This window comes from Perna viridis, chromosome 8 (genome assembly GCF_037379345.1).
Source record: "Perna viridis isolate PV_CMFRI_1.1 ecotype Kerala chromosome 8, ASM3737934v1, whole genome shotgun sequence".
Classification (NCBI taxonomy): domain Eukaryota; kingdom Metazoa; phylum Mollusca; class Bivalvia; order Mytilida; family Mytilidae; genus Perna; species Perna viridis.
The window spans coordinates 18,830,668-18,843,432 of record NC_142452.1 but is presented as its reverse complement, the minus strand read 5'-3'; the positions used below and the strand labels follow the sequence as shown (position 1 = coordinate 18,843,432).

The 12,765-nt window shown below is 33.7% G+C and overlaps 1 protein-coding gene across 1 annotated transcript; it reads right to left on the bottom strand.

Moving 5' to 3' along the window:
* Positions 1-6,907: 6,907 nt before the first annotated feature.
* Positions 6,908-12,267, bottom strand: LOC148609645 (E3 ubiquitin-protein ligase TRIM45-like). The gene is made up of 6 exons (XM_088541448.1): positions 12,178-12,267; positions 10,523-11,748; positions 9,723-9,870; positions 9,222-9,446; positions 8,481-8,537; positions 6,908-7,917 (listed from the first exon to the last, which is right to left on the bottom strand). Exons 2-6 carry the CDS (start codon positions 11,732-11,734, stop codon positions 7,232-7,234), a joined length of 2,328 nt encoding a protein of 775 aa, XP_088397574.1. The 5' UTR covers positions 11,735-11,748; positions 12,178-12,267; the 3' UTR covers positions 6,908-7,231.
* Positions 12,268-12,765: the final 498 nt, after the last annotated feature.

The window sequence follows — 12,765 nt, the reverse complement described above, 5'->3', positions numbered from 1 at the left end:
CGATAAAACAGAATTCGAAACTGTGTATTCGGATTCAGTATAAATATTTTATTTACGGTTCTCAATCCATGACGTCATAGAAACCTGTGTAGTAAATCGGCCAAAATATCATCCAATGAAAGCCCATGACTATTAAAGGAATTTGCATTTTGCGCCAAACAATCATGTTAGAGTTTTTACCCATCCCAAATTGACCGGTTTAGCGACTATTGCTGTTAGTGATTGATGTTATCCCAGTTCATCATATCTGATAAAAAAAAAACGCGTTTCTAACGGGTTTCTGTATGTATATATTAACATGTCTTGGTTGACCTGCGTACGAATACGGAAAGTTAATTTAGCTTCGGTACAGAGAATATCAGACAAGATATTAGATATTAAAGCTGATGAACTTTTAACCGAATGAACATATATATCACATGCACAATACATACAAAGCATAGAGACTGCACATACAAAACAGGCATAGTCAGTAAATTAAGTTATCAAGTTGTCACATTTTGACATTGATGGATCCAGTTTTAGATAAGGGGGGGGGGGGTCAAAAAAAATTCTGGATAGGATCATCAGTGAGCATCACGAATTTGCTAGTGGAGTTTGGGGACATGCTCCCCAAGAAAAGTTTGAAATATTAAACCTCAAATCTTGCATTCTGAGGATATCTTGAACAATTTGTCAACAATTTTTAAAAATTGCAATTTTCTAAAGGGGGCCGCCCCCTGGATCCGCCACTGTTTAATAACCACAGTACCGAAGTCCTAGTTTATGAACGAAAGAATACATGGAATAATTGAGCAAGCGATTAAGTTCGACTGTCACTCGATCCAGGAAACCTGTCTATATAGGTCATCTTGCTGACATTATATTCGAATCATTAATTGATGCTTGATTTGGTGTGTATGCGTTTTTTTTTTTTTTTTTTTTTTTTTTTTTTTACCAATTTCACATAATAGCACAATAGTCACGTGAAATACATTTTGTATATTGCTTTAAACTAATTTATTAATAGCATGATTTATTATTATTAATGCACATATAACGCATTGCCGGTTTAACAAGAAAATTAAAATAATATACTGGATATAAATATTTGCATATTATTACATTAGCTAGCCTTCGACTCGGTCAAGGATTTTTAAAGTGCCTAAACTGCACTATAAAAAAAACAAAACAAAACAAAACAAAACCAAGAAAAAAACATGGTTCGAACAACACACACGAAACTCATGATACACTGGTCAGTCTTTCCAGTAGCGAATAAAAAAAAAGTTCTGTTGAACTGGTTCTAAATAGGGTTTGTAAGTCTCGTCCTAGTTTCATTTTCAATTTCGGAATTTCCGGTGTATAACGTATCGAAATCCCACGACCGATCTGCATCTTATTGTTTACTTCCGGGTTCTCAAAACGCTGCATTACAATGCAAGATCTTCTATTTTCTGCTTTTCTTAACATTTTTTATAGTGTAAAACTGTAATTGAATGGTAGACTAGGACCCAATCTCGTAAAACAACGGAGTCACGTGACGAGACTTACATACCCTGCTTTTGACATGAAATTTTGGACAAAACCATACAAGACACATGGTATACACCTATAATACGAAAAATCCCTTATAGGTTACAGACCACCAATTCAACCAATGAGCATTTGGAACGTACGCAAAAATAGTCCTACGCAGAAATTACCCCTGTTCCTCATAGTGCTGTGAAAAAAGTTCTCATCTTATTTAAAAAAATTAAACAGTTTCTGAAAGGAAAAACATTTCTGTACATTTTATAGGTGCATTTTGCTTCTTGTGATGTGAAGCCTAATCTCCATAATGATTTTTAAATATACCCCTATCTTGTGAAAACACTGGGATTTCCCATGCTATTTATAGACACTTCACTTCCGGTGACCAGTACTGCACTGCAAGTCTGCTAACCCCACATGCCATTCTGAGGATTGTGAGCTGACATATGTAGAATCATGCTGATATATAGTCCTCTGCAGGTTAAAGTTAAGGTAAAGTCCAGAGAAGCCATTGAATATTGTGAAATTAGCATAGAAGCCTATGGAAAGTGGAATTAGTGGTTTTTAGCCTATAATCGTGTTTGAGTAAATATGAGAAATTTTCTTTCGTATGAAATATCTCGAAAAAAATATACTGAAGCATCAAAATGGAAGACACCAAAATACGTTATTTTGACCTTAAATGACCGTTATATCAAGGTACCAATATCAGACATAACTAGCAACTTGATGAATATATATATATATATGATAATTCCGAACTTACCTACCTAGTACCTACCTACCTACCTACCTACCAATCAAGTACACCTACTTGTACTAATAGGCGTTCCTAGAGGACACTTAATGGCGTAGCTAAAAACAAAAAATCTACACGCCCCCCCCCCCCCCACCATCTCCCCGAATATCTTTTTTTGAACTTTAAAACACCATTTGATGTGTCTAGATACACTGTAGGTATAATTTAAATATAAATATACCTGAACCTTGGTTCCCTTGATTACTCTTAGACCAATAGACTGATCAACTACTGAATGATTTCCTTGGAATAACTGAAAGCAAACTTGAAAATAGTATTTATGATTCTGAAATCAAGATTAAAGGTTATAGGATTTAACGACCGACGAGACAGAAATAGGCATGGTGTTCTTCTCTACATTCAAGAAAAGTGGACTGTGTAAAATGTAACATATATTACACCATAATTTGGAATTACTATCGCTTGATATCAAACAACTTAATTCACCAACTATTCAACTTGGAGTTGTCTACAGACCATCAGACTCAACCATTCAATGGTATTATGAGTTCGAAAGTTTTGCCGAAGAACTGGCAACCAGAATAGATATACTATCATAATTGGGGACTTCAACGTTGATCAATTGAAGGATAGCAAAATGAATAGCATAATGAACCAATCGTGCGCATTAATAGTATGTATGTAACGAATGAAGGAAACTTCTATACTGGTGTTATATCACTTGGCATCAGTGACCACCATTTAACTTGACTCCAGCAACGCTATAGTTCTCTTGCAAGCCATTTTCTGACTTGGTAGGGGTATGGAGGAACGGAATTCAAACCTTTTACGTTGTAGGATTGCATCTAACTTATGTTATTCGTAAAAAAATGAAATGCGACCCCATGCAGAAAACAAAAAAAAAAGTATAAAGTATAGAGACTACAAACATCTAAATGCAGCTTTAGTTATTGAGGATATTCTTTATGTAATCTGGGAATCCATAAAGCTATAAATTATGTCTATCACACGTGGTCAACATTTAAGGATAAATTTATTGTTATGGTACAGATAAGCATTTACCATACAAGGAGAGAAGTATTAATGTCGACTTAGAGAACTGGATTAATAATGACATTTTCTCAGCTACATGTGTATGCATCAACGAGACTACTTACATGCCAAAGCATTGAATTAAATCGAACTCGGATGTTGATTGAGCATTATATAAGAGAGCATGTAACATTGTTGTATCCAAAGTCAGGGAAGCGAAAAGGACATTTATGGACGAAACCATTGACCAATCATCATTGAAACCAAAATATGTGGAATCGATTAAAACAATTTATACCATCAAAATCAAAATTTGTTAGTTCTTCTTACTTGGAATTAAATGGTAAATGATGAAACTACAAATGTTTTTAATGAGTAATTTTGTAACATTGGTCAATAATGTTGGGATAAACTTTGGTAAATCTCTGCCTGATGTAAAGCAACTTATGGAACCAAACTCGTTTGTTACTCTAAGTATGTCTGAAACTCTTGTGAATAAAGAAATACATAGTAGGTCTACATCAAAAGCTACTGGTTTACATAATATTTCTGTCAAATTACCGAAAATGCCAAGTGAATTTTTCAATAGAAAGTTGTATTGTTGAAAAGGACTGGAAGATAGCAAGGATAAATCCTATTTTTAAATCTGGAGATGAGCACATTGTATATAACTTCCGACCAGTCTCAATCAGCTGTTATCAGTAAAATAAATAGAAAGACATGTATTCAATACTTTTTATGAATATTTATCTAATAAACTAATAAATCAATTAGAAATTGTCAATCTGGTCTTAGAACGAAGCACTCATATGAGACTCTTTTAAACAGTTAAATTGATTGTTGACTTAAAAATACAGAAGTGTTCAAATTTTATTTATAGACCTGAGTGAAGCGTTTGATACGGTTAACCATATTGTATTGTTGCATAAAGTTTAAATGTTTGGTGTTTGTGAAAATAGTTTGAAATGTTTTGATACATATTTGTCTGACAGAGCAATGTGTTGGGTGGAATGGTGTTTTATCAGAGCCAAGATGTAATACTATATGTGTTCCTCAAGGATCTATCCTTGGACCGTTGTTGTTTTATATTATTTATCAGCGATTATTTCATTCACATGCAACTATGTATGTTGTTGACACATCGAAAGATGTTGCTGATAAATGTGTAAATGTAATTGAGAGAAAATTGAAATAAGATATTATAAAGTCTATTAATGGATGGAGTATAACAAACTTACAATGAATCTAAAGAAGGCTGAGAGCATGCTTATAGGCACTAAGCAGAAGCTATCTAAATGTAGAAAAATATGTATTAACATAGATAATATTCTACTAGAAACTGTCGAAAATTCTAAACTTTCCGGTGTTTATATTTATTGTAATTTATCTGGATTTTATCATATTGATATTTTTACTAATAAAATTTTAAAGATAATTGGTTTATGTTAATGGTCTTAGAAGTTTTATGTCTTCCGAAGCTCTACTTAAAGTATACAACTCTATTGTTTTCCCACATTTTAGTTATTGTCCAATTCAAAAAGTGTAAACAATGTAAATAAATTATTTATATTACAAAAGGCTGCTTGTATCAGTTATATTTTAAACGATAGTTCATCATATCAGGTAGATTATTATGGAACAATATGCAAACAAATATTAGAAATTGTATAACAGTTACTGATAGTTTCAAAAACATATCTAGAAAATTATTTTAGAAATGTTACTAATATCTAATATATTATAATGTGTAGTTATTTTGTCATTTATTTTATTGTGTTACTTTTAATTACATTTTATTTTTTATGTTGTATACTATGTACATATATATATACAGGACCATATTGTAAACTAGTCCACGGACTAAATATGCTGTTTAAATAAAAGAGAATTTTATTATTATTATTATTATTATTATTATTATTATTGTATACTATATTATATAGATACGTTTCTTTGCCGAATTGATAGTGGTAAATAATCTGTGTAAATTCAACAAGCTTCTCCGAAATTTTTATATTACCGAATTAACTGAATAATTATAAACAACGTCCATTCCTTGCAAAAAATGGGAACAATTTTGTTCCTGTTTCATTCGTTATGTGGACCGCTTCAGTGTGGTAGACTTTAAATGTTCAAACGTCATTTTTTTACAAATAAATTATCTTTGGGCAATGAGTATCTTTATAAAGATAAGGGACATTCTCATCATAAATAGAGCTTAATTGCTATGAAAGCTCTTACCCCTACAACGTAAGAGAAATACGATCCTCAATGGCGCCAAGTAAGAAAATAGCTTGCCAGACAACCACTAGCATTGCTGGAGTATGAAAGCACCGAGTCATGTCAATTAAAATGGGGGTTACTTCTCTTTGAATAAGATTTTAACTGTAAGATTTTTAAACACGCCACGAATATATAACTACTAAACAACCAATAACATTATTTCAGCATAAAGTCCGCACTGAAACAGCGTAGCCAAACCATAAGATACATGTATGTGTACTTAACAAATTATATCATTCGTGTTTATAAAAAAATAAACAAATACAAACCAAAAAAGAAAAAAAAAGAAAGAAAGAAAGGTGGGACAAGAAAAAAATATTCTTATCAATACACCCAATGGGAACGATTTCATCGCATTTGGTATCGTAAATTTTCATTTCTATTTTTTGTTAGATATTCCATCAAATTTGACGGCATCTCATTACAGAAATAAACGAGACGATTTTGATTTTAAAATCATAAATTTCCCTTTCTTATGCAGTAATAACCAGCTTCCCCTGTATATGATGTTTATATTTCTCAGTTGTAAAGGAAATAGTAGCCACTGTACTGAATTCTTTATGCGCCGTGGTTGCCTGAGAGACAGGCTTTTGGACTAAGGTTATTAAAAATACGCGGCATAAAAAGTTTTATTTCCGATATCCAGATCTTATTGATTTCTGTTTCTGACTAACAGACAATAGACGGTGGATTTTCAAAATATTTTACCCTGTATCTTTTTACTTTCATCTTGAACTTGACGCAGTTGTTTTTTAGTTAGAGTCTTCTTCGTTTTATGTGTATTTAATTCCTTTCATTTTCACTATCTTCTGTATTGTTTTACTACTGATTAACCAATTTCGTTTTATCTACACCATTCTTTCTAATGGACACCAATAAAAATGGCTACCACTGTACTGAAATTTCAGGACATTTGAACATTAATACATAAATACATAATACGGCATAGTCGGAAAAGTTGTGTTTAGCTACCATTGACAGTATTTAAAAGTGAATGGGCAATACGCCGTGAATATGGTCGAAAAATCACTGCAATAACATTTCAAAATGCTCAAAACATAGTAAAATATATATAAATATTAGGAGAAATTAATGTTTTGTGTTTCCACAATTATAGGTAATTTAACCAAAAACTGCTGAGAATTTTGTCTTGTTCGGTAACACTAAGTTCGCACTGATTGTGTAGAAAAACGTCATTGATCATGATGTTGTCACCCTTCTTGTGAAATTGATTATTTAATGCACCTTCTCCATTATGATATTGAGTAATTTTGAATTTATGGGAGCACAATTAATAAATTAATGAAATATCAAACCATCTTATCTTCTTTGTGGAATTTTAATTTTGAAATATAAATACATTCATATTGAGAAATAAGTGTTATGCCATGAAAACAAAAACACCCACAAAACACCACGACTTCGGAAATCGCCAACCTAGATCATTAAAATAACTATTGGAAAAAAGCTGAGAGGAACTCTCAATAAATTAATACCAGCTATCAAACTTGATAACAGGCACATTTTAACAAATTGGTTTGAAAAAAGAGAGAGAGAGAGAGAACCAAATGCACAAAAACATCGAAATCAATTAGATTTGAAAAGATAGTTGCCTGCAGCAGCCTTCAAATTTTGCAACGGTACTCATGTAGTAACTAATGCATCTAAGGCTTCCTGAGGAACGCTGACTATGTTCATGCCAGAGAGTAAATTTATAGAAACCTGCACTAGCTCTGGATTGTAAATCGCAAAGACAGGATACAGAGGGTCGGCCATATCGGACATCACCAAATTCTTAAAATGAAAAATGACCTTCTTTGTCTTCAAATCTACGATTATCCAATGGCGTTTTGTCGTATCTAGAAGGAATCCAAAATGCTGTCGGACTACTGAACTTGGAGAAGTTGCAATGCGTTTTGAAAGTGGGTAATGGGTCATAAGTTGACTATTATGCCATGTCTGAAGACAAACTTTTCCACAATTATCACAGCCTCTGGCACTTATTGCCCACGCGTAAGGGTATCTATCTACAGTATGATGTTTGTCGATATACTCAAACCTAGCCAACCCCATTTCAAATAACATTGTCTGGCGAATAAACGACAAAATTCTGTACTGAACTACTGCTTCCCAGTAGATTAGTCCAGTCTTGTTAAACGACTTTGTAGCAATTGTTCCTTTGTAGTTCTTGAATGTTCGGACTCTAGGGTCCAGTTCCCGGACGCTAAAATCATTGCCTTGGCGATTGGGCTTCATCTTCATCATTTTACCATCCGGAGATATCTCTATAAAGGCATGCGCAATAGAAGCATCAAATGAAATGTCGACACCTGTAAAGAGGCATAGGAAGATGGCGGTTAAAACAACTGACTAGATAATTTTGTGACACTGTTCATGTCATGCTTTTTTGGCCAAAGCCCATGCGATAACATATAGAACGCATGCGATTTGAACTGAAATCAGTTGATATTTATAGATTAAATTATTGATTTTCCTTATCTCCCCGTGTATCAACACGATACTTCAATGCATGTCAAGCCGAAAGAAATCTGCTCGAGAGTTGATATGGGCGGGGAGTTGATACAAGGACTGATATGGAACAATGCAATGTCATAATCTTTTATCATATGTTTGAATCATTACAAGAAATCTAGGTTGAACTACCAGGGTTCCAGCTTATTGTTTGCCAATTTTTGCCCTGATTTTAAGCAAACTTTTTTTCTCAACAAGGAGTAGTGGTCCAATCCCCAGAACCCTTTCCCTGGAACAATGACTGTACCAAGGACTCAAACATGTTTAACTTTCCTACAATGCCCATGTGAACCCACATTATATATGAATGGGCGCGCCAAAAATAAAACCACATACATTGTGTAAGACAATGTGAACTTACAGTTAACATCGCCATGCGTGATGTCCCTTGGAGCTTGTGTTCCGGCAATTGTTACATCTACAAGAAATTGTATCAAACACAATCTTATAAATCATTAAAGGTATAACACATAGTGTCGAATTAGCGTTACAGAGACCGCCGTGATAGCAGCTACCATTCTGGTTGAATACATATATCTCATTTTCGAAAAAAAACGAATTCAAGGTATAGTTTTCTATGCAATGATGGCACCATCGCTCTGACGATAGGTACAGAAGCACAACACACTAAGCGCTTGATTTAATACTAGGGTTTTAGAAATGGCATTATTTTCAACTGAATTATACGATTCTTTTGAAAAATGTAATGAAATACATGTATGGAATCAGGTTGACCAATAACACAAGTTCTTGATGTTTTCTAAGGACAACACATGTACTTCTCCACTGTTGAAGTGTTCGATGAGTCTTTGTAAGAAGTGACATCTTAACAACAAGCCCTTGAATCTTTTATGGCCATTTAATTACACTCAAAAAGCAGGGTTTTTTGTACATCTAATGCAGATAGAATTTCTTTTCCCAAAGTACAACTTAATTAATGAATTAGCTCATATAAACAGTTTCTTAGCACTGATGTATGTAAACATATTGTCCTTAATACTAAGTCTCGAACCGAGTCTTGGATCTTATCAAATACAATAACTATGACGGACACTGTAGAAAGTACAAAACCAAAGAAAGGCGTCATGTGGAGGATACCTACTATAAATAACCGAATGTTTACTGCTACCGCGCGATTTAACGTCGAATCGATATCCCTCTGCATTTATGCTTTCACTATTGACCAAGATAGTGGCCTTCTGACCCCCTAGGTTTGGAGACTTGAAGTAGGTTTTATAACACTCCTGTTTGTTGTCGTAGGCCTCAACTGCTGGACGGTGCACCTTTCCGTCTTGATCTTGTATTTCTACTTGAATGCCAGTGTCACCTGTAAAATATATAGTCTTTAAGTGTTGACTGTGTGTGTGTTAGTTTAAACATATTTTATTGTTCATAAACAAGGATGGATGAACAATAAAATATGTTCAAACAAAGTTTCCGTTGGGTTTCTGTTAAGATCTATCAAAATGCTAATTTAATAAACACACTCATGTACTTAATTAAGTGTAAATTAGAGCAATAAAATGAATGAATAATATTGTTCTCCTTCATATAAGTAACACAGTTAAAGGTTTAAGTGAAGCTAATCATAGGGCTTGAATACCTTCTTTTTGACCGTTCTCAATATTATAAAGATGAATAGCCATTGGAACATTCTCTAGATTGGTTGGAACATTTGGTGATGACGCCCGAATCTTTCCAATATTATCCGAAAAATGTTCGAAGTCTTCGTCCATGTTGTTTCGTTGCAGCTGAAATGAGATATATCTAGCTTGAGTGAAACAAAGAATGGAAAGTTTTGACGAATAAAATACGGAGTTCAAATTCAATTATTTTAGTCATTTATATTTATATCTTGTATTATACATGCTCTTACTTATCTGCATAGTTTATGTGTTAAAACTCGATTCCAATATTAGTGGGTGACAGAAATATAATTTGAATATTAAATCTCCAAGATAAAATAAAAATAAATTATTTCTTCCTTCGAGTATTTTTTCGAAATTTTATGAGTTCAAATTTCTGCAAACCTATATTTTCAACCGATATCATATATAACAGTTTTTTTGTATATGCATGAGAAGCGATCCTTGTTTAAACCCTATATTTTTACCCTTAATCACACCCTTATAACTATATAGCATATCCTATATCACACCCTTATACCAATATAGCATACTCTATATGGCACTCTTTCTCGGAACACAATTGAAGTATAGTTGAAATAGTTGATATAATGAACAAGGCAAAATCTGTATCACATGCTAAATCAATTCTCGATCTATATCATCACTCTGGTCGGTGGCAATTGGGGTGATATGAGGAGTCTCAGGACGAGTTGGCATATGATACTGGTCATTTTTGCATGTAATATTCAGTATGTATTGTTTAAACTCTTGTTACCTCCACATCAGCATTGTCATGTGGATTTGTATCAACCTGTTGATAATTAAGGTCCTCCAATCTCTCAATAATTTGGTCCTTAAGATTCATGAACTCTGAAGGTGATGCATAAGTAGACGAACAAGCAACATATTCGCTTGAATCTTCCAGATTTCTTTTAAGGACGTTCAAAACATTCATTTGATCCTGAAGTCGCTTCTTCTTCATACTAATGACATCTAGCAATTCATTCTTGATTTCTTCTCTACGTTTGTCTATCTTCTTTTGGCATCTGTCGAAGGCGATATCAATATCTTCAGTCAACTTCTCCTGTACAATGTCAAGTTTCGATATGATATTCTCGACGATTGTTAGTGTATCGTCTGCTGTTAATTGTTTATGTTTTAGTTGCGACACTAGATAATCAACATTTCTTTTAGTTTCAGTATAAGCATCTGTAAGTTTCTGTAACTTGTGATTTTTAGATTCGGGGTGAAATTCTACAGCACAGAGAGGGCAAACTGGCTTGTTACACGAGTCGGAGATACAATAGTATGCGTATGCGTGATCTTCGTGTCCTGCTACTGTACAGCATTGCACGGACAAAAATTCCTCAACAGCGCATTCTTTTAGATCTTTAACAGTGGTGATTTCGTGCTTCTTGGTAACCTTTGTCCTCCTGTGTGCATCTGTACAGTCTTTACAGAGAAACTGGGAGCACTCTTTACAACGATGAGTTCCTTTTTTTCTTTTAGTACATTCGTCACATGTAATTGCTGAATCGTCGGTCTGAACATTAAGATACTTGATGAGATGTTCCCGACAGCCGTCTTTTTGAAAAAAATTTATGTTACCATTTGGTATAGAGTGTGATTCATTGCACTCTTGACAATCGACAGAATCTTGCGTTTTTATTTTCTCGAGACATTCTTCACAAACGCAGTGAAGACATGGAAGAATTCGCGGAATATGGTCATAGTCGTCAAAGTTTTCTTTACAGACGTAACATTCTAAAAACTTTTGTTGGACCAGATCATGTTGCTGGTTGATCGATGTCTTACTTGATATCCGCAAAGTTTCTGTCTGCGGCTTTCGTTCTCGGACAGGTTCCGTTTGTTGGTTAGCTGAAGCCTGGCTTTCAGCTCGGAGAGGTTCTGTTTGCTGGTTTACCGAAGTCTGACTCAGTGCTCCGACAGTTTCTGTCATTACAGAATGGTAAGTTGCCGTACTCATGTTGATAGTATGCTCTAAAAAAATGCAATATATATCATTAACGCTTTTTCTCACATTTTTTCCTCGAACGCTATGCAGGTGAACTTAGAAATGACGATAATTAAGATTAAAAGATAAAAAAATCAAGCTGATTTCTTTAGCGATAGCTTAATCTAATAGTGCAATCGAACTCATCTTTTTGTTATAAGTACGACGGCTTAAGTCATGTTTGATAAACCCATAGATATATTGACTGGAAGACAAATAAGAGGACGCAGACCCATCCGCAGAGCACAAACAGATTGAAGCGATGCAAGAGCATGTAAAATACAACATTAAGCCAGAACCAAAGTGAGACTTTAAGACAGGGTATATAAAAATATCTAAACTGAAATGTCGAAATTCCTGATTGAATTTTCGATTATCATTTTTTCGCAGAATACATAATCGAAAGTTTTACTTACATATCTACGTCAAAACTGAGAATAAATAGAACTCTGTGTATTCAAACGATTTCATGTTAGCAACGGTGTTGCATTTCAAACACTTCAAATTAGATAGGCAAAACCTTGTCGAGCATACATATTAGGGTAAAATTACATATAGCAGTATTAATGCTTTAGAAATGTTTAAAAAACCACCAACTGCATACACATGGATTGTGAACCACAATAAACTTGAAAAAAAACAAGTGATATCACCTTTCATTTAACGATTGTAGATCATTCGTATGTAAACAATCAGGTTTCAAATATCTTAATAACTTTTCACTACATGTCTTTATAAATGAAGAATTCGTTTTTATTATTTTTTCCTCCGTTTTCCTGAATGATTTTTCTTAAGATTACATGTTATTGAGAAGGGTTATTTGTTGATTTATTTTTTGTATACCTTAATTTTCCATATATGAATATGTATTTTTAAGTATTCAGCTATTGCGGGGGAAATTTTTAAATGCTATTGTTTTAAAGGTACTTCTTTTCTAAAACTTCCTTATTCGAAGCAAGAGTATGGAACGCCTTTAACTCTCCTTTCAATTAAATACAGACAAG

Bases quoted from the DNA above. Each gene is read 5' to 3' on its own strand.
- LOC148609645 (XM_088541448.1), bottom strand. From the start codon at position 11,734: ATGAGTACGGCAACTTACCATTCTGTAATGACAGAAACTGTCGGAGCA. The intron at 9,447-9,722 runs GTATTCAAGCCC...TATATTTTACAG, and splicing joins TGAGAACGGTCAAAAAGAAG to GTGACACTGGCATTCAAGTA. The intron at 7,918-8,480 runs GTAAGTTCACAT...GCCTCTTTACAG, and splicing joins CACGCATGGCGATGTTAACT to GTGTCGACATTTCATTTGAT.